This window comes from Anarrhichthys ocellatus, unplaced genomic scaffold, assembly GCF_004355925.1.
Source record: "Anarrhichthys ocellatus isolate YVR2014 unplaced genomic scaffold, GSC_Weel_1.0 scaffold108, whole genome shotgun sequence".
Classification (NCBI taxonomy): domain Eukaryota; kingdom Metazoa; phylum Chordata; class Actinopteri; order Perciformes; family Anarhichadidae; genus Anarrhichthys; species Anarrhichthys ocellatus.
The window spans coordinates 15,335-40,133 of NW_022280138.1; the positions used below are offsets into that span (position 1 = coordinate 15,335).

The 24,799-nt window shown below is 43.9% G+C and overlaps 2 protein-coding genes across 10 annotated transcripts in view; one reads left to right on the forward strand and one right to left on the reverse strand.

The window, feature by feature from the left end:
* LOC116399316 (immunoglobulin superfamily member 21-like) overlaps positions 1-24,799 on the forward strand; it is a 48,145-nt gene that overhangs the window by 11,075 nt on the left and 12,271 nt on the right. For 2 of the 4 annotated variants that reach the window (XM_031876395.1, XM_031876396.1), the window contains exons 3-10: positions 609-730; positions 924-1,042; positions 4,574-4,689; positions 8,443-8,965; positions 10,054-10,151; positions 12,315-12,507; positions 12,586-12,624; positions 13,925-15,595. In XM_031876395.1, the coding sequence (XP_031732255.1) occupies positions 609-730; positions 924-1,042; positions 4,574-4,689; positions 8,443-8,965; positions 10,054-10,151; positions 12,315-12,507; positions 12,586-12,624; positions 13,925-14,007 (1,293 nt within the window). In that variant the 3' untranslated portion in view covers positions 14,008-15,595. Of the gene's footprint in view, positions 1-608; positions 731-923; positions 1,043-4,573; positions 4,690-8,442; positions 8,966-10,053; positions 10,152-12,314; positions 12,625-13,924; positions 15,596-24,799 lie in introns of those variants that run through there. The other 2 variants (XM_031876397.1, XM_031876398.1) reach the window with 2 other exon arrangements.
* The window catches only part of vps13d (vacuolar protein sorting 13 homolog D), a 76,902-nt gene continuing 69,760 nt past the window's right edge, over positions 17,658-24,799 (reverse strand). For all 6 annotated transcript variants that reach the window (XM_031876391.1, XM_031876389.1, XM_031876390.1 and 3 more), the window contains 4 exons: positions 20,114-20,309; positions 19,708-19,839; positions 19,367-19,607; positions 17,658-18,607 (listed from right to left, as the gene is read on the reverse strand). In XM_031876391.1, coding sequence (XP_031732251.1) covers positions 18,476-18,607; positions 19,367-19,607; positions 19,708-19,839; positions 20,114-20,309 — 701 coding nt within the window. In that variant the 3' untranslated portion in view covers positions 17,658-18,475. The remainder of the gene's footprint in view (positions 18,608-19,366; positions 19,608-19,707; positions 19,840-20,113; positions 20,310-24,799) is intronic.

Consider the following 24,799-nt stretch of genomic DNA (forward strand, 5'->3'; position numbering starts at 1 on the left):
CTAAATTGTATGTCACTCATTTATATCTTTAATCAGCAATTGGCTAAACTGCTTCATAGACCCGCCTCTTTTGGGCCAAAACGATTTGGCCCCCTAGCTGCGCGTTCTGAGACGTGTCGTGCACACAGGCGGAGGGCACGAGCAGGAAAAGCATATATTTTGCGCAGATATCATATTTTACACATATTACTGGGTACATTCCATAGTTCAAAAAACACAAATATTGACAATTTGTATAATTTATGATTATTATAATTTTTTTTTTTTTTTTTTTGTGGCTCAAGGTGGGGCCATGCCCGATTGCCCTCTATTGGCCAGCCGCCACTGCCCTGCAGTCCATAAAGCATTATCCCCAAAGCCCTGTATTGTAAGACAGACATCTATAAACTGATGACAGAACATCTCTAACTGTCAGTTACTACTACTATGTTTTATTTTACTGTAAAACATGAAGGTCCAATATTGGTAAAAAGTTTCCAAGTGGCTAGAAAAGCTTTTAATGTGCTTGAGATCATCCCAACTTAGAGTCTATAAGACTTAATTGAAGTCCACATGGTCACAGCTACTGTATTCAAACTCAATGATGCTAATGAACCTTTGCCTCTCAGGTGATTGAAGGAGGCAGTGCCAAACAGAAGATTTTTACATATGATGCCATGTATAACACCAGCTACTCCAACATGGAGGACAACCGCAGACGGGAGGACCTGGTCTACCAGTCTACTGTGCGGTGAGACAGGCCACTACTACTGTACAAGTTGTGTTGTGTTCTAATAACACAAAACCTTTGAAAGAGAGACGAGTTTGGGGGAACATTCCCGCCTGTAGCATGCTGTCTTTTTGATAGTTTTCCACAATCTCTAACCTTAAGAACCCAAGAGGTTAAAAATGAGAGGTGATCTTCGTGTGTAATCTTTGTACAGGCTTCCTGAGGTTCAGATGGAGGATGATGGCCTGTATGAGTGCCATGTGGGGATATATGACAGGAGCTCCACAGACAAAGTGATTCTAGCCTCTGGCAGCATCACCCTCACTGTCATAGGTATGTATTCATATCGGAGTCTCATGAAGCTTAAAAAATGTATGTTTAGAGAAAAAGTCAAGGGGTCACAAAATTCTTCAGGATTCATCCCGTTGGCACCATTGATATCTGTACCAACTTTCACAGTAGTTCAGTAGTAATAGAACGATTTGTCAGTGTGGACCAAAGTGGTGGACCGACCGACTGACATTGCCATCTAAAGAGCATCCTTATTTCAATCAGGAGAGACAAGTCAGATGAAGAAAAGATAATTGTTTATTAAAGCTGCGAGCAGCATTGATCGGGCCCTCGCAACTTCACGCACGGCGAGGGTACTAGCAGGACTCTGGCCATGCATTTCTGTGACCGTCATACACTGCGTGCGCGAGTTAAACGGTATTTCCTGGTACTGGCAGGACTCTGGGTGACGCGGCCATGAATTTCTGTGACCATCACACTCTGCGTGCACGAGTGAGATATTTCCTGCGTAGACCAGCAGTGTAGCAAGATCATGTTGCCAGGTCTTAAGCCTCAAATGTTTTGAGTGTACATCCGATACAATCATAAATGTAAGCATTTAAAGATCATTAAGAAAATGAATGTGTGTGAATGTGCTTCAGTGTTTGTAACATAACAGACTGTCAGTTTTCTGGGATGGGGTTCAACTCCCTTCAGTGTCCTGCTGATTGTATTTGGACTTACATGAAAGTTAACAAAACAGTAGTGTCATTTGCTTTTACTTGAACACTTTAATTTAACACTGTTTTCATTTTAAGTTCTTCTGTAACTTTAGATTGTAGTGTGAAGCATTTATTATAACGTTTAACCTGATTGTCATGAAGAAGCTCTGGACAGATCATTTATACTAATGCCCACTGACATGGTTTGAAAATCCACTGTTATCTAACTTTTGCTCTCCAAGCATCTTAGTTTGCACATATTTAGATCAGAGAAGTCTTTTTCTCATGGTGTGCCCACAAACCGGCATGCAGAAGTCCTAAAGCCATGACAGTCAACAAGCACGTCAAGTTTGGGACAGTTTTGACAAAGTACAGTCGAGTTACAACAGCTTGATGGATGATGGTGAACCATGTAAAATGGCCATCACACCATATCCACATTGTTCGATGAAACCTAAAGCTTTTACTAACTTTGAATCGCTAAGGTCTTTAGATTGTTCCGACCAAATTCTAAGCTGATTGGATTAATTCCCTAGGAGGAGTTCGTAGTACAGCACCTGGAAATGGAAAAAAACACGAGAAATTCATACAAAATTGAAAATGGCTGACTTCCGGTTGGGTTTAGAGCATGGCCCCAAGATACTTTTATTTAAGTCCATATGTGATACATGTTCCTACCAAATTTCATACATCTAGGTCAAACATACTGCGAGGGCTGCTTCGTCGAAATTTTGTAGGGGGCGCTATTGAGCCGATTTGCCACTCTGAACCAATAAAATCATATTGTATAACTACATTCTGGCTTGTAATCTGTTTGCCAAGTTTGCTTATGTTTCGAGCAATTTTAGCCTCTCAAAATTACTTTCGTTGTTAACGGTGAAGACTGCATCGCCACGGCAACGGCGTTCGACGAAACATCAAAAGCTTCATGAACTGGCATTATGAACTTCTTATATTTGTGTGGAACTAATTTGAAATTGATTTGATTTACCTACTAAGAGAAACAAGCCAAAGTATAAAGCCTTTAACTTCCTGTTACCAGTAGGTGGCGCTATGACTATGATTCAAAATTGGCCTGCAGATGTCTTCAGGCCTGGAGTCTAATCAAACATGTGAAATCTGGTAAAGATCTGATGATGTGGAGTTGAGTTACATCAGTTTATTCGTTCATGGCGAAGGATCGAAATTCGCCAAGCCGCCACGTCGCCGCCACGTCGCCACCCTTTGACAACTTCTTACAATCTTCACAATGAAGCATTATCAAGGTCTTAAGGCTGTTCTGACAACATTTTAGAGGGATCTGATTAATCTGTGAGGAGCAGGATGTCAAAGTACACAACTTACAACTTCCAGTTGCCACTAGGTGGCGCTATTACTATGATTCCAAATTATCATATAGATGTGTTCCGAGTCAGAATGTTATGACATATGAGAGATTTGGAGCAGATTAGACAATGTACGGCCGAGTTACAACAACTTCCTGTTTCGCGGTGAATGGTGTTTTTTTGACACCGCGCCAAGGACACATAGTTCGATAACTTTTTGATCTTTAAGTAACTTTTCACTGCCACGGTCTCAAGAGCATACTGACCAAATCTGAAGTTGATCGGGTCAAATCTCTAGGAGGAGTTCGTTAAAGTATGACGCCTTGGAACGGTCCAAAAACGTCATATAATTCAAAATGGCCGACTTCCTGTTTGGTTTAGAGAAAAATTCCAACAGGATTTTTTGTACGTCCCATCACGATCCACATACCTACCAAATTTCATACAGCTAGGTGAAACCCAATGTTGGGGCTACTCAATAGGGGGCGCTATCGAGCCAATATTTCATACCGCAGCTGGATACCCCAATCAGACTGCAATTTTCGCAAATTCTGGCTTGCGTGCCAAATTTCGACATTTTGCCAGTATCCCAAGCACCTCCTTTTTGCGACAAAACAGGTACGATAATAATTATAATAATAAACAATCGAAAAACAATAGGTCCTCCGCTCCGACTACGTCGGTGCTCGGGCCCTAATTATAAACAGATGATATGCAATGATAAAGTCTTCAGAGTCTTTGGCGCTTGGACTTTACAAGGACATTTGTAATCGAAGGGCGTCTGCCCTGATCAGCAAAAAGATAGTGGAGTCCAGACACTGGTGGTGCTGATGAGGCTGATAGAATGATGAGTTGATGAAGCAGATGACTCTGATGAAGTTTCGGTGGTGATGGGGAGGTGGAGGGTTGCGCAACAGCAGGCTAACGATGTCATTGTTTTGTTGTGCTATTGGATAGAAGAGACCAGCTGATCTAAACAGCTGATATCATGATTGACATCCTCGAACAATGACAGCAAGGAAATAATGAGTGAGCATGCGTGAGGAGTGATTGGCAGATGTATGAGAAATAAACTACGGGCTTAGGCATGCAAGAGTATAGTCTTCCTGACTGAACCTACGCTAGAGCTTCATAGCATGGCTAAAAACATACCTTCCAACACCTCTAAAGCTCAATAAGGAACACGTGGTATCTTGGTGGTTGAATCAGTACATGAACAGAAATGTAGAAATAATCCTCCTGAGACTTCCTGCAGGCTTGTTGTCACACTGGCTCTTTGGCTCTGTACTCATCATGAGGCTGAGATCCATCTGAACATCTGCCCCTCAAAAAGAAAGCAAATCAGCATATTTCCCAAAATGTGCTCCTCTGTTGAAAGTGTAATTGAATTGATTTGATATGTAATAGATATAATCACCAGCATAGTGACTCACCATTGTTTTTTTCATTATTTGATAAATACCTTTATAACTTTATATTTTACATGTATTTTCCTTCAATGGATGGAAAGCACTTCAATGTTTGAGTGCTTTGTATTTTCTCTGCAGTACCTCCCAAGTCTATCTCTGTGGTGGCAGCCAACAGCCCGGCTCCTTTCAGCCGCTACGAGGCCCAGAACTTCTCTCTGGTTTGCATTGTTACAGGAGCAAAGCCAGCTCCCATGGTGAGATGGAGCCTTTCTACTCTTCATCCCTCTTGAAGGACTCCATAGTCATGCTTGCGTCATTGCTTTGTGTGCTAGGAAGGAAAGCTTGGAAGCACCATTGGATTTAAAAAGTTTAGTGCTCACAGACAAAAAAACAAAACAAATTAAAGCTGCGAGCAGCATTGATCGGGCCCTCGCAACTTCACACACGGCGAGGGTACTAGCAGGACTCTGGCCATGCATTTCTGTGACCATCATACACTGCGTGCACGAGTTAAATGGTATTTCCTGGTACTGGCAGGACTCTGGGTGACGCGGCCATGCATTTCTGTGACCATCACACTCTGCGTGCACGAGTGAGATATTTCCTGCGTAGACCAGCAGCGTAGCAAGATCATGTTGCCAGGTCTTAAGCCTCAAATGTTTTGAGTGTACATCTGATACAATCATAAATGTAAGCATTTAAAGATCATTAAGAAAATGAATGTGTGTGAATCTGCTTCAGTGTTTGTAACATAACAGACTGTCAGTTTACTGGGATGGTGTTCAACTCTCTTCAGTGTCCTGCTGATTGTATTTGGACTTACATGAAAGTTAACAAAACAGTAGTGCCATTTGCTGTTACTTGAACACTTTAATTTAACACCGTTTTCATTTTAAGTTCTTCTGTAACTTTAGATTGTAGTGTGAAGCATTCATTGTAACGTTTAACCTGATTGTCATGAAGAAGCTCTGGACAGATCATTTATACTAATGCCCACTGACATGGTTTGAAAATCCACTGTTATCTAACTTTTGCTCTCCAAGCATCTTAGTTTGCACATATTTAGATCAGAGAAGTCTTTTTCTCATGGTGTGCCCACTAACCCTTTCAATAAGGTCAGTGTTTGGGCCGCTGTAATTATAGAATCCTGCTTACATCCGTGCTTATCAGTAGGTGGCACTATGGCTATGAGTTAATATTGGCATGCAGAAGTCCTAAAGCCATGACAGTGAACAAGCATGTCAAGTTTGGGACAGTTTTGACAAAGTACAGTCGAGTTACTACAGCTTGATGGATGATGGCAAACCATGTAAAATGGCCACCTCACCATATCCACGTCGTTCGATGAAACCTAAAGCTTTTAGTAACTTTGAATCGCTAAAGTCTTTAGATTGTTCTGACCAAATTCTAAGCTGATCGGATTAATTCCCTAGGAGGAGTTCGATGTACAGCACCTGGAAATGGAAGAGAACCACGAGAAATTCAAACAAAATTGAAAATGGCTGACTTTCGGTTGGGTTTAGAGCATGGCTCCAATAGACTTTTTTTAAGTCTACATGTGATACATCTGCTTACCAAATTCTATACATCTAGGTGAAACGTACTGCGAGGGCTGCATCGTTGAAATATTGTAGGGGCCGCTATCGAGCAGACTTGCCACACTGAAACATTAAAATCACATTAGATAACAACATTCAGGATTTTAAATGTGTTTGGCAAGTTTGATTATGTTTTGAGCATTTTTAGCCCCTCAAAAACCTTAGGTCAAACATACTGCGAGGGCTGCTTCGTTGAAATTTTGTAGGGGGCGCTATTGAGCCGATTTGCCACTCTGAACCAATAAAATCATATTCTATAACTACATTTCGGGCTTGTAATCTGCTTGCCAAGTTTGCTTATGTTTCGAGCATTTTTAGCCTCTCAAAATTACTTTCGTTGTTAACGGCGAAGACTGCATCGCCATGGCAACGGCGTTCGACGAAACATCAAAAGCTTCATGAACTGGTATTATGAACTTCTTATATTTGTGTGGAACTAATTTGATATTGATTTGATTTACCTACTAAGAGAAACAAGCCAAAGTTTAAAGACTTTAACTTCCTGTTACCAGTAGGTGGCGCTATGACTGTGATTCAAAATTGGCCTGCAGATGTCTTCAGGCCTGGAGTCTAATCAAACATGTGAAATCTGGTAAAGATCTGATGATGTGGAGTCGAGTTCCATCAGTTTATTTCTTCATGGCGAAGGATCAAAACTCGCCAAGCCGCCACGTCGCCGCCCTTCAACAACGTCTTACAATCTTCACTATGAAGCATTATCAAGGTCTTAAGGCTGTTCTGACAACATTTTAGAGGGATCTGATTAATCTGTGAGGAGCAGGATGTCAAAGTACAAAATGTACAACTTCCAGTTGCCACTAGGTGGCGCTATTACTATGATTCTAAATTATCATATAGATGTGTTCCATGTCAGGATGCTATGACATATGAGAGATTTGGAGCAGATTCGACAACGTATGGCCGAGTTACAACAACTTCCTGTTTCGCGGCGAATGGTGTTTTTTTGATGCCACGCCACGGACACATAGTTCGATAACTTTTTGATCTTTGAGTAACTTTACACTGCCACGGTCTCAAGAGCATACTAACCAAATCTGAAGTTGATCGGGTCAAATCTCTAGGAGGAGTTCGTTAAAGTACGACGCCTTGGAATGGTCCAAAAACGTCATAAAATTCAAAATGGCCGACTTCCTGTTTGGTTTAGAGAAAAATTCCAAGAGGATTTTTTGTATGTCCCATCACGATCCACATACCTTCCAAATTTCATACAGCTAGGTGAAACCCCCTAGGTGAAATAGGGGGCGCTATCAAGCCAATATTTAATACCGCAGCTGGACACCCCAATCAGACTGCAATTTTCGCAAATTCTGGCTTGCGTGCCAAATTTCAAAAGTTTTCTAGTATCCCAAGCACCTCCTTTTTGCGATGAAAGCGGAAAAGTAATAATAATAATAATAAACATTAGAATAACAATAGGACCTCCGCTCCGACTACGTCGGTGCTCGGGCCCTAACAATGGCTTTGCTTAATGCCACAGCAAAGCGCTGGGCTGTACTCTCTGTGACCTCTGGAAATGTATTGAGGATTGGTCGAAGGGAATTGGAGCACAGCGGCATATGTGATATGATCATAGCCCAGTGAAGAGTGGTTTCTCATGTCGTGATTGAGACACACATATCAGTGAGATGAAGAGAAGCAATCATAATGTAGATAAAACAATCTCTCTCTGTTTAACCCAGCATTGGGTTATAGTTGTTGTGGTAAGTAATGATTATGGGAAGCATCAATCTCTCTGGTCACATCACAGGACACACAGTAAGCTGCCCACTGACACACAAATATCTCAAACTACAGCAGTGTGAACAGCTGTGTAATTGAATGTTGTTGAAATGTGGATTATTTATATTTATGTGCCTGGATAATATTAAAGATGGTATCACCTATCATTTGCTTTAAATGACCTCGTTACATGTATGGGCTAGACGTGTCAAACAGATAATGTATTAACTACAGGTAATGTAATGAAAATGTCATAAGACGTAAATCATAATAATCTATAATGTAATAAAAATGTTAAGCACATGATATAATCAAGTTTTGAGTATAATGAAGCATGTCATTACATACATGGTTGGTGGGAACCCAGTGAGGGACGATGTCCTGGTTTTTGCATTCAGACCTAAGACGTAAACATGTTCTATTAGAAACCTGAAATACAAGTATGAGCATGATATGTCTCCTTTAAGTAAAGCATCTAATACTAACACTCCCACACAGACAGTAATGATAAAAAGCTTTATACCTGCCTGGTCTCCATGTCCTCATCCACCAACTATTCAGCTCTTACCTCTTATGGACCTTTTTTGTAACTGAGAGCACACAGCAAACATTCCAAATGGAGCTTCTGTGTTCCTGTTGGGCTCACCTGTCGTTGTCCTGGCCTTTCAGGTGTACTTCAAGCGGGATGGTGAGTTTATTGATGTGGTGCCAACTGCCCAGTCTTCCTCCTCAGTGGAAGACCAAAGCAAAGGCCAAGGTCTGGAAAAGAGCTTGGACAGGAGCCAAGCAGGGCACTGGAGCTCCCGGGCCCTCACCAGTCAAGACCTTGATGACACCAAACTCCAGAAGTCCCTGTCCCTGCTGGAACAAGAGGGGAAGCTGGCTCGGCTGGGCCAAGACGGCCCCAATGACCCCAAAAAGGGCCCAGAGCAAGGGTCCGACTCGGACCCTGAGACAACCAGCGAGGTGATCCCCGAGACGGTGGTGAGCCGGGAGTTTCCGCGCTGGGTCCAGAGCAACGATCCACTCTACTACTTCCAGCACCGGCAGCAGGCGGCAGGTGATGGCACCATGGAGGTGAGAGCCATGCTGACCTGGAGCCTCAACCCCCAGCTGGACAACGAGGCTCTGTTCAGCTGTGAGGTCAACCACCCTGCTCTGTCCATGCCCATGCAGGCCGAGGTCACACTGGGTGAGTCATGCACCAACTCGCACTGGCTGAGGTGACTTACTCAGGTCAGGTTTGAATGCAGACACTCTCCTGGTATAGTGCTGTGGGAAAAATGAACAAACAAATCATGTTACTGATACTCTAAATGTAATTTAAATGTATTTATATGTATGGATGGTACTGGTACTTACTACTTCCATGGAGTAGCGCATCGTCACACTCTGAGCCCAGCATTGACACAACGCTCACCTTCTACTGAGCTTAATATATAACCAAGATAACTGCCAGCGGTTGAGATGGAAGCAATATAACCTGAAACAGTGGTGAGAAACTCACTCAAGCACTGCCACAAAGTGCAGCTTACTTTAACGCAGTGTTGGTGACTGACACATTTTCCCATAATGCCTTGCTGTAGCTGTGCAAGCCCTCGTGAGTTCAATACTATTGTAAATCCACAAGCTTGAGCTACATCCTGTGGCAAAAAAGATGCACAATGACTCATACTTAAAAAGCTATAAAGTTCCATATATTTTAGAGGCTGGACTGTGGATTCACTAACGCAACATACACGACTCATGTACGACTCTAGGAAAGTGGTCAGTCTGAGTTCTTGTGATTAGAGCAGTGATGGAAAGAGGCGTATGGTCAGTCAATCCTCTTTTTCAAAAGAATTACTCAGATCACCTGGTTCAGTAACAATAAGGGAGCCCTGACACTATTCATGTGCAGTTTCAAGAGACCTAATGAGATGTATAATGAGTATAATGAGAGCTGTTGAGATTCAAACATCAACACAACCACATTTTTGGAGGACAAATTCAGGACTAGGGAGAATTAACATGGGCAATTCAAATAGAACTGGGAACAATGAGCAGTAAGTGGGTCATCCTGAGCCTTCAGCGCAGTTCGCATTGCTTCACTTCAAATGGTTTATTCCACAGTTGCGTGAAAAGGAGGTGGATATGTTCTCTGAGTGAGCGGGTACATCCTTGAAATGTGGGTAGCCACATTTAGGTCACATACTAGGTCATGTGTTACATGTTTCCTATTATTCAGACATATAAAGGTTGTACAACAGCAGTCCAACAGCTGTTTTACTTTCCCATCAGCTGCTCCCAGAGGACCCAAGCTGTCCATGAGCCCCAGTAAGGCCAAGGTGGGAGACACAGTGCGGATCACCGTCCAGGGCTTCCAGGGACCTTCTGCAGTGAGTTTCCAACACAGTGGCTCTATGAACATGGACCGCTCTGTGGAGATCATAGAATGTCACCAAAGGGTGGGGGTAAAAACAGAGTAGAAAAGGCACCTTGACCACTTTTAAAGTGTATCACAAGTTTTTAAATTGAATTCCTTCCTTCCAGGCAACAATTGGTTTCAGTTCCTTTCTGTCCATTCACAAAACCAACCTGAGAGACTTGAGTTACATCTTTTGTCGTGTGGTACAGTGAAGCTTTTGAGAGCAGGGACGATGGTAGAACTCTCCCTCCTGGCTGTTTCTTGGGTTATTATATTGGGCATTATAATAACATGTGTGACTGCAGTGACATTTTAATGTACTAAACAAGCATGACTCGCTCAATTACTCAATACATTATATGTATTGTGACCTTACAATCAATCACACCGTGTAACTTCACGTTCAAAGTTTCGGAGATGTTTAACACACTCTGCACAGAATGTAAATAGACTTGTTATTTTTGCCTTCTAAAGAAAGCATGTGGAGCAGCAGCAGGGAATCTGCCCAAGGACACTTTAGATGCATTAACATTGTTATGATAGTGATGGTATTCCACAACACATTTAAATGCAAATGACTTCCCTCTGTAACAGTCACATGTTCCCAAGATCCTGAAGTATTCCTTAAATCCCAATGGTGGTTGTGACAAGCTGTCTTTTTCTCTGCCAGTCCTCCAGTAGAACAGAGAGCCTGAGGCACCAGAGGGCCACAGATGACTGAGGCTTTGCTGTCAGGGCCCTGAGGCTCTGAATCAGTCAGTGTCAACAGTAATATCTCTCCAAACTTTTACAATCAAATTTGAATGGAAAGTGTATCTTTTAGTGAAGTCTGTTCTTATTGAATCCGTTTTCTCTCGTCAAGGAAAATGTCAGACTTTAAAAAAGGGCTAAGAACAAATCAGATGTGTAGAAAACTGTAATAAAAATGATTTAATTGACACACAATGGGTTTTAATCGAGGACCTTCATCAGACTCACAATATTAAACAACATTGCTATGCTGGAGCCACGGGCTGCAACAATGACACACACAACAAATACACTATGAATAACACTTTACTTTGATTATATCATTGAACTGTTTTCTAAAATATGTCTCAAGATCTATTTAATACAAAGGAAAATTGGAAAAAGAATCCCCTCTCCTGCTCTCCTCTGTCTGTCCCTGATCCCTTCTCTTCCCCTCTCTGCCTATCAAGGCAAACAAACACTTAATAATTACATGAATTACAATATTTTGTAAAATAAGCAAGTCAAATAATGGCTGGGCGTGCGGTCACCTGAAACAAATAAAAGGCTGTCCCAGATATAGGATGAACTCCTGGTGCCTGTCATCAAATGTGAATGCCAAATGAGCAGAATGTACATTTTTACTTTAATTGAAATTCAACAGTAATGACTTTATGATCAGGTTATTTTAAAGCTTTGCTTGCACTGGAATGCTCATCTAAAGTGTTATTGTCCTATTTCAGTCACCGTGTGTGTGGTAATGTGCCTGACAAGGGAACAATGGGAGTGGATGGGTATATGTAGGGAGAGGCTAATGAGGAGGTGGGCGGGGGAACTGCAGGGCCTGTGGAGTAGAGAATGTGTCTGGAGAGGAGGGACAGAGAGACAGACTGACAGAAGATCAAATATATAATTCACCTTATCAAACGGAGTGAATTAGAAATGAAGGCCTGTCTAAAATGTGCCTGCTTCAATCTGCAGTTGAGATACATAAACAGCAAAACCAGCAGAAACACTGTCGCTCCTCTTCACTTTGAAAAAGCAACTAGAAGAGACTCTGATGGTGTAACTTCATCACTCACTCAGTCTGTAGTGTCACAGGGCCCCAGGCCAACATTATTATCATCATCTGTACTAAACAATCTATTACTTTGTTGGTGATTGCATAACACTGTTTAGAAAAAGACACCAATTGCAACACTTAATTATTGGTTTCATTGGGTTGAATCTCACACCTTTACCTTAAGCTGAGCCACAGTACTGTTCACTGAGCTGCTCCAGTGCAGTGTTACGGGTTAAGAACATTGCTCAGAGAGATCAGTGTTCCACCTGAGCTCACTTTGCAACTTGACCCTGCAGTTGTCTCCTCACACACCTTTGTGTGTGTGTGTGTGTGCTTCCACAGAGCGAGGTCTTCCCTGAGCCCATATTCACCTGGACAAAGGTGGGTGGGCATCTGCTAGATGGCAGAGAGGAGCATGACGGAAGGGAACTCATCCTGGAGAGAGTTCCTGCTGAGCTCAATGGATCCATGTTCCGCTGCACGGCCCAGAATCCTCTAGGCTCCACAGACACTCACACCCGCCTCATCGTGTTTGGTGAGTCTTGTTCTAATAGTTGATCATTTGTTCAGAGAGCTCACACTCAATGTTTTATTTGATTTGGTGTTTTTACAGATAACCCAAGACTGAAGAAAGGAAAAGAACATTTCATTGGTAGGTCATTTGTCATAATCAGTTCAGGCACTGTTACTACTGTTACTGTGGAGGCATCCTGTGAAATATTTTAAATAATAACTCAATTTGTATTTTCAGGACTTATTTTCATTTTTTGTTTTATAGGATTTCATTACAATTTCATAGTAGAAACTTTTTTGTTTTTAATTCTATAATGCTAATTCTCCCAACTACACCTCTCTTTCATGCCACTTCATTTCATAGTGTCACTTTCATGACAATGTCTCTGCCCTCTCACCTTTCAGCTGTCACAGGGAGAGTATATAAGTAGACAAAAGGATAGGGCCCAGAATCCATCCTTGAGGTACACCGTAAGTCAGGCTTTTAAGATGGGATAAACATGACAAACAAGGAGCAAAGGCTGCTGGGTAGAGGTCATTTGAAACTCAAAGTGAAGCAGACCATACCTTTTGCAACTTAGAATCAGTTGACAGACTTTGATGGACCTGATGAGGCTTGTGGGTTGGTAGTTGGTAGTTTTTGGTGCCATTCCTCACATGAAAAGGATGGAAAATTGGGGATATCTCAGAAACAAAACTGAAACACTTCTAATTTATACACACAGTGAGCCCATTCTCACTCCGAAGTCATCAACTATGGCAGCTTGATCAGTGGCCCTAAGCTAAGCTGTGCTCTATGTGGCGTAGGTATGGTGGGAGTAAAGGAGGAAGTATGGTGAAGTAATAAAGAGAGCAAGAAAGTCTGTGTGGGTGTGGGTTCACACAAAGACGGGTGCTAGGCCTTGCAGACTGGTGTTCACATCCCGTGTGAAACCAAAAGTCAATATTGACTTCTGACTATGTAGCAGACGTACGTTTTTAACAAAAAACACTTTTCCTAAAACTAACCAAGTAATTTTGTTGTCGAAACCTAATCAAGTTGTTTCTTGTTAAAACAGAAGTTTATTTTCAATAGGCGATGTATGCATGTAACAAGCAGAAACTGACGTACAAAACAGACCCTAGACGGGTTCAGAAAGAGTCACGGTAATGCAGGAAGCGTGTGGCTCACTGACGGGATAAATCATTTAGTTTGTGCCTAACAATAGAGCTCTCTGCACGGAGGAAGAGAACAGATCAGGCTCTGATACGCACACTATACTTGTTACAAGATATTCAGTGTTGGTTTGGGTCTGAACATGAGATTTGTTGTTAAAATAATCACAAATATAGACTTCTCCTTTTGTGGGAAGTTGTAGCAGTCAACATGCCACAGTCATGGTGCATAATAGTATGAATCTCGAGCAGTGCTCTGTAATGCATGCTGTCTTTGTGTGCAGCCATTGACGCAGCGGCCAGTCGGTGCTCCCTCACATTAATCTCCATGTTGCTGCTGCTGAGCTTCACCTGCGAGCTGACGTGACCCGAGGCTCTGCTGCTCCTCCACACACCACCACCCACATCTACCTGAGGCTCCGGCTTCTTAATGACCCCCCGGCAGTAGCTAAACCCCCACCCAGCTGTTCCACCAGTGCTGAACATTAAAGATGCAGCAGGACTTCAACTCTGGGAGAGAAGACAGATATTGAAAGCGCATTAGCCACAGAGCAAAGGTCCAGATGCTGTTCAGCATGCCGTCACACTGTGAGCAACTTTGCTGATGGGTTACTCTACTCTGACTGTTTATGAGTTTTTAGGTGACACTAACTGCATCATACTGAGGGAAACGTTGGATATAGTGTGATGTCACCTATAAGAGTCTGCAGGGTTGACACTAGATCACAGGGAATAATAGCACTGGAGATACTGATAGGCTAGATGCTGGCCAATCAGCATAGTCACCTCTCATGCAGACACTCCAACTGCACAAAAATGTGATATTATTATGAATAAGTAGAGGACAGATAGAGCCACTGAAAGTGATCAAAAACCTGTGACCATCACAAATAAGAGCTGCTCAGACCAGAAACAGACCCAACAAGTGTTCAGTGCTTATTCTGTGGGATCTGGAGGAGTTTGAAGGTTATTTAAATTCTCAGAAATCAACACATTTGGAACATTAGTAACTTTTATTCCCTTGTGCAACACAGCTGCTCACCTGTAGCTCCAGAGTGACTAGTCAAATACTGTCATTTATGGAAATGCTTCTGTAACAGTTGATTGCATTCATTTTTTTCAGGGAGCATAATGTCAACGCATCATGAATCAGGATCCCTTCCTCCCTCCCTTTTACTCCATGACTGTAAAAGCGCTTTGTGCTGATGACACGTTTCCTTGTTTAAATGATGGATGGATTGGGAAACCAAGAATGTGTTACTGGAAATGATTAAAAGCTCCTTCGTAAAACATTTGCTTCCAAATGACTGTATCCAGCTTGGTGTTTGCCGCTCTATTTACATTTCTTTGGTGCATTTTCGTAGTTTCCTCTCGGATGCGTGCTTGCTCATGTGTGGGGGATATACACTCAGTGCCCAAAGGCTGATGCCCAGAAACATCCTGAATACAGCAAAATGAGAAAATCCAGGCAGAGGGCAGCTTCTCTGAAGATACAGACACCACCACACACTTCATGGTTCATAAGTAGGGCTGGGTAACATTTGTAAAATTACAATGCCAGTGTCCTTAAAATGAGGCCAATACCAATAAGCATCATGTGAATGGAAGCTGTGTCCCACTGGCTAGCGTAGCCGCCACTCTGCACAGCGCTCATACAACAGTTAGTACTGATATACCTCCTGTTGGGAACGTGTTATCAGCATCTAAGAAAACTCAATTATTGACATCAATAGAATTATTAATAATTAATTATTAATGGGAGATGATCACACTGGCCCAGCAATAGCTACAACGTGATCGTGGAGTGATTGCTGCTTTATAGCAATAATTATTATTGGAAAATGAATGTGTCATTTATCAATAATGATTCTCCTTTGACACCGAACTTATCTACATGAATGCAAGCGTTTTTAATTAAAAAAAGAACAGAAACTACAATTTTTAGACGGAGATCCATGGGGACTAGTGCTATTTTTAGAACATGCCTTGCTGGCGACTCACATGGTCCCTGCCGGCGACCAGGTGCCCGCGCGCACCGTGTTGGCTACCTCTGGTGTGTGTGTGTTAGTAAAAGAGGAGAAAGAGAAAACAAAATAAAACCTCCAAAACAAAAGATTAAGATCCTCCGCGCCGGAGTTCAGAAAACTGTTCTCTCCGTCAGAGGAGCATAGCCGCAGCTCTTTGTCACAGATGCGGTTCTGACCTCGCACTAAGGATCGCAGTCCCCGACCTCACTGCGGCTGTCTCAACACGAATCACCGTAGCATGGAATACACGGTAACTTCTACACACGTCAGCGATCATAAAGCTTACACCACGTTATAAAAAATTAACAGTACTTTAAGCACACCAACAAGATAAAGAAACACAATGACCTCTACTTCGTATCTGCCCAGAATCTCTGCCTGTGTTGCAGTCCTTGCGACTGAGGAGGGGGGGGGGGGATCCTTCTGACCTTCAGTGGAACTCAGGCTTTGTGCGGCGTGATCGACTCTCTTGGTAGCAGAGAATCTCTTGGTCTGGATAAGGGAATTTCGCGTCCTTATGGCTAGAACAAAGGGAGGCTTGGATGTAGAGTGAGAAATGCGCTTCTCTCCCTCTCTCTCTCTCTCTCTTTGAAGAAACGTTCTGCGTCCAGGATGCGAACACACAAGTACAAAATGATGAACAGCTGGTATATTCATCCCGCGAATATAAAACTATTCGAACTAGGTTTTGGTAAAAGGGAAGCAAGCGTTGCATTCGTGCTCCCTGGCACCAACGCTGGGTCGATCGAGAAGTGGTGTTCAGGTAACCTCGGAGTTTCATAGGTTTGGGGGCATCCGGTTGTAAAACCGGAAGTGCCGCCTCGGCATCCCTGGTCTCGTCCAATGAGAGCAGTGGTGCGTTTGGGGGCAGAAATTGAACAGTGTAATGTGAGTTTCTTCAGGGGGGTTGGTCTTCCTCAAACTTGAATCAGGATGAAACCTTTGCTTGCCAACAGGAAGGCCTGATTCTCTTTGTCTCAGACCAAATGTCGAAGGCACCTGGTCAGATTCCAATACTTCCCATGAACCTCGGTGGTGTTGTTGCAGAACTGTAACGGCCACCCTCCGATTCAAAACTGTTAGCTCCGTCAGCGCTGTTGCCGTTGTTTGCACTGTTAGCATCTTTAGCTGTGAGCCACCGGCTGGCATTCGCCATGTTGAGAGGCAATCATAATGCTCCCAATCTCCTATCTTGCACCTTTAAAGGTATCAAGTACAGATACCCAGCCCTACTCAGAAGTAATGATTGAGAGGGATTACATTTATATTGGCTTATACAGTTTTTCAGGAAAATCCAGCATAGCATACATTTAAAAAAAATCATTTTATTTGATCAGATCTGAAAATGGTCACGTTTCTTTGCTCAACGCAAAAACAATAACTAAATGGTCTTTCTTTTGGTGCATTTGGTGTAAGAAAAAAAAAAAAAGACAATTAGATTACCAAAAACATACCTGTCTAATTTCACATAAAGTGCAGGTGATGTAGAAGCAAACATGTTAGCCCTATAAAACCATGTGGAACAGATTGTAATATCATATATATCCTGTGGAATAAAACTGAAAACATAAACCTCTATCAAGTGGTGTCAATGTTTATCAATGCAACCTCCCGCTGACCTGTGTGTCTCCTGAGGTGTAGAGGGAGATGATCACACTGGCCCAGCAATAGTTACACCGTGATCGTGGAGTGATTGCAGCTTCATAGCTTAATTATTATTGGAAAATGAATGTGTCATTTATCAATAATGATTCTCCTTTGACACCGAACTTATAGTGTCAGAGAATGTACTCTCTGCAGAAAACGTTTTGTAGATGCATTTTGGATGAACGATCGCCGTCAGCACAATCTCTGGTGGTTTTGAACTTGGGGATTTTTCATAGTGACAATCATCATGCCCCTCCCCCAAACAGGTGTGTGTATGCAATCATAGAATATTGTATAACTGTACATTCAAGTGTGGAAATAACAGGTCCCACCCAGTGAGTGCTGCAGTTGTGGTGCTTTATTTGAAGCAGTGTCCATGTGAACGATATTTTACAGGATCACATATCCACCACAGTCCACTACCTCTCTGACTGGCCTATCCCCAACTCCACTCCCTCTAACACACAACTCAAACTCAGCTCAAGAAAATCTCATCAGACACCAAACCAAAACCCAAAGACGAGTTAAAAGGAAGTGCACACTGACGTTTACAGGAGAACTCTGGATAGAAAGAAGCGGGCTCGTTAAAAAAGGGTTGTTAAATGAAAGTGGAGACACATCAGACCTGGAGGTGTGTCATTGTAAAAGGCTTCAGTGTGTGTGAGGCAGGAAGGCTGCAGGGCCCCTCCCTCCCTGTGTCAGTGCAATTCACCCCCCAACTAATAGTCTCTTATACACAAAATAGAGTTGCAAAGGCAGTTTGTTACATTTCACATTATCAGCTTTTGTTGTTATTCTTCATACTTCATAATTAATACAGTATGTACACTGGTTGATAGTATTGGTATGTAGCTCTATTTACATTTCTGTCTATTCACAAACACATAGAACACCCGGAGGATGTCTTCAGCAGTCGTATAAAGACAGAGGAACAGTGTTTTCTACATAAACACAGCCAAACTAACACTCCCTTGCATTTGTTTTTATGTTGAGTGCATGTATGTGCTTTGCCAAACATCAGGTCATGTGAGTAAACCAAGTGCACAGGTGTCTGACTATTCCCTTTACTGCAGTTTGTTAAAACTCGGAGGCCTACAAAAATCAATAAAAGTCGTCGCCTTCTCAGGATTTAAGAGAAGTTCCTTCAGAAAACTCATGTGATCAGGACTCGAGCAGCAAGCAGTCTTCGTTCTCACTGGCAGGCAGCATGAGCTGCTGCTCGTAGTACAGACTCTTAGCATAGTTGATTTCTTGAGAGATTTTGATGGCGAGGTTCTCACTCTTCACATGGACCTGTGGAGAGGATTGTTACACAGTGAGTAAGACTTGTTACTTCTGTAGGTTTGCTTAAAACAACCTGTACAGCTGCAAACACCTCATTGGCACGAGTCATCATTTATGTCTGTGTGCATGTCATCTCTCTCTGTTTGACATTCAATCCTATCTGTGTGACGGATATGCTTGAGCTTTGAGATTCTGGAGTCTGTCTTCTTCCAGGTCTCCATGGTGGAGAGGAGGTCATGTGACTCAGGTCTGTCTAGCCACACCTGAAAGTTGCTTGCTTTTACCAAAGAGACAGTGTGTTGTTCTTATTATTATTCAGAGTAACAGTAGTTGTGTTTCCATTCAACTGTTTATATGCACATAAAAAAAAAAACCTGCGTGGAAATGGCAAAAAAAATCAGAAAGATCAGAAAGTAGTTTTTACGCTTGGCTGAAACAGAAAAGTTGTATTGATAAAAGCAAAACATGGAAAAGAAACATATTAAATGGATAGATGACATACATGAAGCATGCGACTTCAGTTCCACTCTCTTGAAATTTGGTTAGAATTTGAGATACATTTGGATGAAACTTGGTTTCTAGAGACACATTCCTGTTGAATTAAATTTTTTAGTAGCAAAAAACTAAATGCCATTCAGCTTCATTGTAATGAGGTTGAGGCACAAATCAAAGCACAACTATATCCATGGAGAGATTTAATGTGTGTGTGTGATTTGGTCGTACTATCCAGAGACCGTCAATGAAGGACTAGTCAGATGAGTGTCTTACCATGGGTTTCTGGTGGGAGGGGCCAGGCATGGCCACACCACTGCTAGTGCTCTCAGCCTTCTTGGTGAGCTGCACATATACCTTCCCATGATCCTTAGAGACCAGACAGTGGTAGAGGTCATCATACTTGACCTCCAGGAAGATGGCCTCGCGGTCCACATAGTCCCCCGGCCTCAGGAAGTAGACCACTTTGGAGGAGATGAGGACGCAGTAGCTGTCGATGGGTTCCACAGCGATGAAGCTGGAGGGAGACAGTGAAGAGTCAGTCTGATGGAACTGAAGGTAATCAGGGTATTAGACACGCACTGTGTGTAAGAATGTAGGGAACGAGTGAGACTCACAACTCAGAGTGGATGTTGTCAGTGAGGCGGAAGAGCTGCTCCTGACCGTCAGCCTGTGTGTTCGAGTGTCTCGGCAGCAGACCCTGAGGTCCTTTACAGCAGCGAGGCTTCCTGACCCGTTGCACACTGAGCCTGATCAACACAGCAACCACACCAACACTTTACCCGCCAATCACAACTTTACCCGTTTTCCTCACAAGATTTGCTTCAGTATTTTTAAGGCATATACAATACAGTCATTATTTTACTTTTCAACTCAGTTCAGTAACATTTACGCTTCATATGTTACTACATGCTGCAGCAAATTCATCTCTCAACATTTGCTCCGTAGAGAGCTAAAAACCTCTTTGACTCCATAGAATACAGAAGGTGGAGTGACATAGTACAGGTGATAGACTCAACCCACCTGTGGTTACTGAGACTAGCCATGTCCCGGACCGTCTGTGCTGTCTCCGAGGCAAAGTCCAGAGCCCCAGCCACCGGTTTGGTCACGGTGCCAACCAGACCTTTACCCAGGCCAGAGAAGAAGCCGCTGACTCCGCCCTCCGTCTTCACGCCCTCCACAGTGGAAGTGATGATGCTCGTCATGCCTCCGATGATACCTGGGGGTGGGGGAGGAGAACAACTGCGATCACTGAGGGGTTAAGCCTGAAAGAACTGGGGCAGCTTTGGAGCATCTGATTAATGGGTAAGTGCTGACACAGCTTGGACACAATGGGATAAGAGCCTTTCATGTATGTTCCCATATGAACATACGAACTGCAATTTCAATTTGTACTGATTGCTAACAGGACTGGTCTTCTTTTATATTTATATTGTTATATATATCTGGGCTAAGGAGCAATAACTTAATTTCATATTGTACATTATAGAAGGCTCAAAAAACTTTTTCCCATGAATCACTGGGTCAGTCCAACCAATGGACAGATCCAATGAAACAATCAGGGATGCACACGAACAATCAGATAGAGAAGTCATATGGTCAATTTTTTGAGGGTCTCGGATTGTCAACAGACATCAAGGTTAACACTCCGACGGCCTACCCACGGGCTTTTGGAGTGTTAAGTGTACACTTGTGTTATGTACACATCTGCTATGTATAGGTAGGTACTGATGCGACATATCTTTGGAAAGCTAAGATTCTTGTGATTCGATTTATGCAAATCCTTTCAAGATACAATCACAACAGCAGGTACAATCAACATCTGTCAGACCACCAACTAACAAACAAACAATTACAAAATTGAGGCAACTCACCGATGAAGCTTCATAGAAATCTACCCATCGATAATATTCCAACAAAAGCGGTCTTGTTACATTAGCAAAGGTCCAGACGGTCCGATCAAGTAAAATATTTAGTCCAAAACACATTACTACGTCCATAAATACCCACGGACTGCTGTTGCATCATTAATGTATTTTGCAACGTAACTCCAGTTCGCATGTAAACATTGCCGGTCTCTGCGTCTCAAAATGGCGGCTGCACTCTGACCTTTAGATTGACACCTCACTTGACCCAATAGGAGCTTCCATGTCCTGTCCACAGCCTACAATATCCAACGAGAGTCCGCGTTAAAGGAAAGTGCCTGCCCCTCTTCTTTCATGTAAAGACCGAGCCATTTGCAACCGATCGTTCTGATGACTGACGTTTCGTATAGCCAATGAAATTTCGAAAATAACGATATACAGCTTCAGTGGGTAGATTTAGAGCCACAACCCGGAAGTAACTGCATAACCGCGAGTCAAGGCCCTGCGTAAAATGCAAAGTGCGGTTTTTGAGAGTTTTGTAGTAATAATGGCGAAATAACTTAATAATTACTGTATATCGACATAAATAAGCTTTAGTTTGAATTATGAATACATATTTTTACACAGCCTAGGTATGGGAGCATGGTTACCATGGGTCTCCAAATGGCCTTTTTTGGAAAACGCCTAGACATGTGAAAAATATTAAGTTTCTGTGGTATCATTATCAAATTTGAACTTGGGACTAGGTAAGGCTTCATGCTGTGGTCCCATTGTGTTTTCCTACTTCAGTATGTTCAAACTTCTATTACTCAATGCCAGTAGCAGTTATATTGATTCTGACTGTTGGGGAAACAACTTCAGAGTGCTACCTTTCAAAAGAGACCAAAACCATGCATGTACTCCAAATGGTTCAAGAACAGCTTTCAATTTACATTGGGCATGCCAGGATAGGCGTTTTAGGCTAATTTTACTGGAGTGGTAAGGCACAGGAGCCCCCTTACACATGAACTGTTAGCAGGTTTGAACTTTTTTATGTTTGCCATGCAATTATAACAAGGCACTAGTTCCATTTCATCCTTACTGACCGCCAGAGGCAGTGCTTAACACTGGATATCTTCTGTCTCGCGCATGCGCAGGTCGAGTATTTATATCAACAAAGTCACCTGTGACCTCGGATGACCCCCGTTGTCTATAAGTTCCGGTGTCATCCTGAGATCAGTTCTTTTTCATCTTCTCGCTACGCAGGTTAACTACCATGGTAGTAGAAACTAAACAAGAATAAGAAATTATTTTGACTACGACCAAGACATGTTAGAGTTTGTCGCGGTAGCCTTGTGACCACCGGTCGGACTATGCGGATCTTCGCCCTCCAAAGGCTGCGACAAGCTGTCCCTCTTAGGAGGGAACGGCATGTTTCGCCGTGCGGACCATCGAGCCCCTGACTCAGTCTGATAAGGGCCACCAAAATTGTGAAGACAGCAATCGGTGAGATCGATTAACATTGTTTTTCTATAACCATTGTTCGTTTTCCATGGTTGGCAGAGCGCTTCCGCTCTAGCTAATCGAGTGGCGTGCTAATGGGAGCGTAGAGTTACGCTGTCGGGCCGCCCTTCACAGTTAACAGAGTGTTCCCGCTCAAGCTAACTTGGTGAGATACTAGTTGGACTAGATCGACGTTGACATTGTGTCCATTGATTCCTTACACGGCTGTCACAGTTAGCAGAGCGTCCTCGCTCCGGCTAACTAGACTAAGCTAATATTGTGTATTGTGATTGTGTCCATTGATTTTTTGTAAACATTACGCTATCACAGTTAGCAGAGTGCCCTTGCTCAGGCTAACTGTTAGGACACCAAGAGTCCAAGTGACCAACTGTCCAAGGGAAGAGTGTGTCCTCGCTCCCCTCTCACTGTAAGGACTGTGTTCTTTTTTTTGTGGCCGGTTTCCACAGTAGCAGAGTGCTCTCGCTCAAGCTAACTGATGGGACACCAATATCTGCAGCAACTATCCTAGTGAGGAACTATCCTAGTGAAGAGTGTGTTCTCGCTCCCCTCTGACTGTAAGGACTGTTTTCTTGACCCGTTTCCACAGTAGCAGACTGCTCTCGCTCACTCTAACTAGCGGGACACCAATATCTGCAGCAACTATCCTAGTGAAGAGTGTCCTCACTCCCCTCTCACTGACTGTCCCCTGCTTGTTCTCACAACATTCAGCAGAGTGTTCCCGCTCAGACTGACCTAGCAGCCCGCGTCAAGTAGTGGCAAGGGTTCTTCCAGAATCGCGGCAATGTTTAACTCTCCCGGCTGTATGACCTGTATGGCTCCTCTTCAGCCTGAGGATGGCAATGACCTCTGCTCCTCTTGCCTTGGCCTCTGAGGGAGGGCCTCTCGGAGAACCCATGCATGAACTGTGGCATCATGCCTCGAGTAGTAAGGGTTGCTAGGCTCGCCGAGGCGGAACACCTGATGGGTGTGGTCGACCTCCCCCTGTCAGGGCAGGTGAATCCAGCCCAACCTACCCATTCCAAACGCAGGGCCACAGAAGCCGCAGGGGCTCCCTCCAAGAGGGCTAAGTCCAGCATGCTGTCTTCTAGAGTGGATCTGCTGACCGCCAAGCTAGTTCAAATGAAGTCGCTTCTCCTGACCTTACACCCTAGTGCAGGGGGGGCTGAAGCTTCAGATCCACCCGCGGCTGAGCTTGGCTCAGAAGAGGACATTATCTCACTGGCAGTGTCAGCCAATCTCTTTACAGAGTACAGTGAAGAGCGGCCCTCCCATGCTTCTGGGCCTAGGCCTCCTCAGCTCATAGTTCTTCGGAGGGGGCAGTCGATAGCTCCATGAGGTCTGTCATTCACATGGTGCTGGCACGCCTGCAGTTAGATACGCAGCAGCCGGAACCTCCGCCTGCGAGTGCCTTCTTCAGGCGCGCTCCTGCCCCCAGCACCTTTTCTGTTCCGCCCTCCGAAGAATATCTGAGGGAGCTGCATGCATGCTAGAGAGACACTGGGATTCTGTCCCGTCTTACATCGGATGGACGAACCCTTGCGGCCATGCAGGACGCAGCAAAATTTGGCCGACTATTGCGTCCCTCATAGTTTCCCCTGAGGAGACCCAGAGTCCCGATGCCAGGTGCCCTCGACCCCAATGCCGGGTCACAGGCTTATGACACAGCAGCGCGCATGGGCCGTATTGGAACTCCCTCTCCCACCTCATGATTGCCCTCTCAGCTTCTCTCCAGCAGGTTACTTATGACGCTTCCGCCACCAGCCTCAGTGATGCCTCACTGCAGGCGTTTGCGCTCATGTCGAGGGAACTTGGATGTCCAACCCTGGTCCAGACTCGCCGCCAGGTTTGGCTGGCGCAGTCACCCCTATCTGAGACATGTAGGAGGACCCTCCGTACTATCCCAGTGGAACCTGGTGAGCTGTTTGGGTCAGCTACTATACAGGCGCTTCAGCAGAGTGTTGAAGCTAGCCAGACCAGGCAGCAGTTCTCTGGTCTTCGCAGGAACATGCCTGCTCCCCGGAGATCTAGGGATCCCACTTCGGCCCCTCGAAGCCATTCTCAGCCCCCAGCTCACCCCAGTAGCCGCCACAGACCTCAGCGTCCCGCTGAGAGGCCAACCCCAACCCCAGACAAAGTTGTCTGGGGGGGGGGGACGTAAGTAGGGTTGTATGGGTATACAACCCTACTTACGTCCCCCCCAGACATCCTCCGAACTTAGGGGCTACCAGTCGCCCCCCCAGAGCCTCAAGAGGCAGGGGGGGCCAGGAGATGATGTCTCCGGGCCGGCCGTCGGTTATTTCTCCCAGCAGCACATCAGCTACTGGGCAGAGCATGCTTCAGA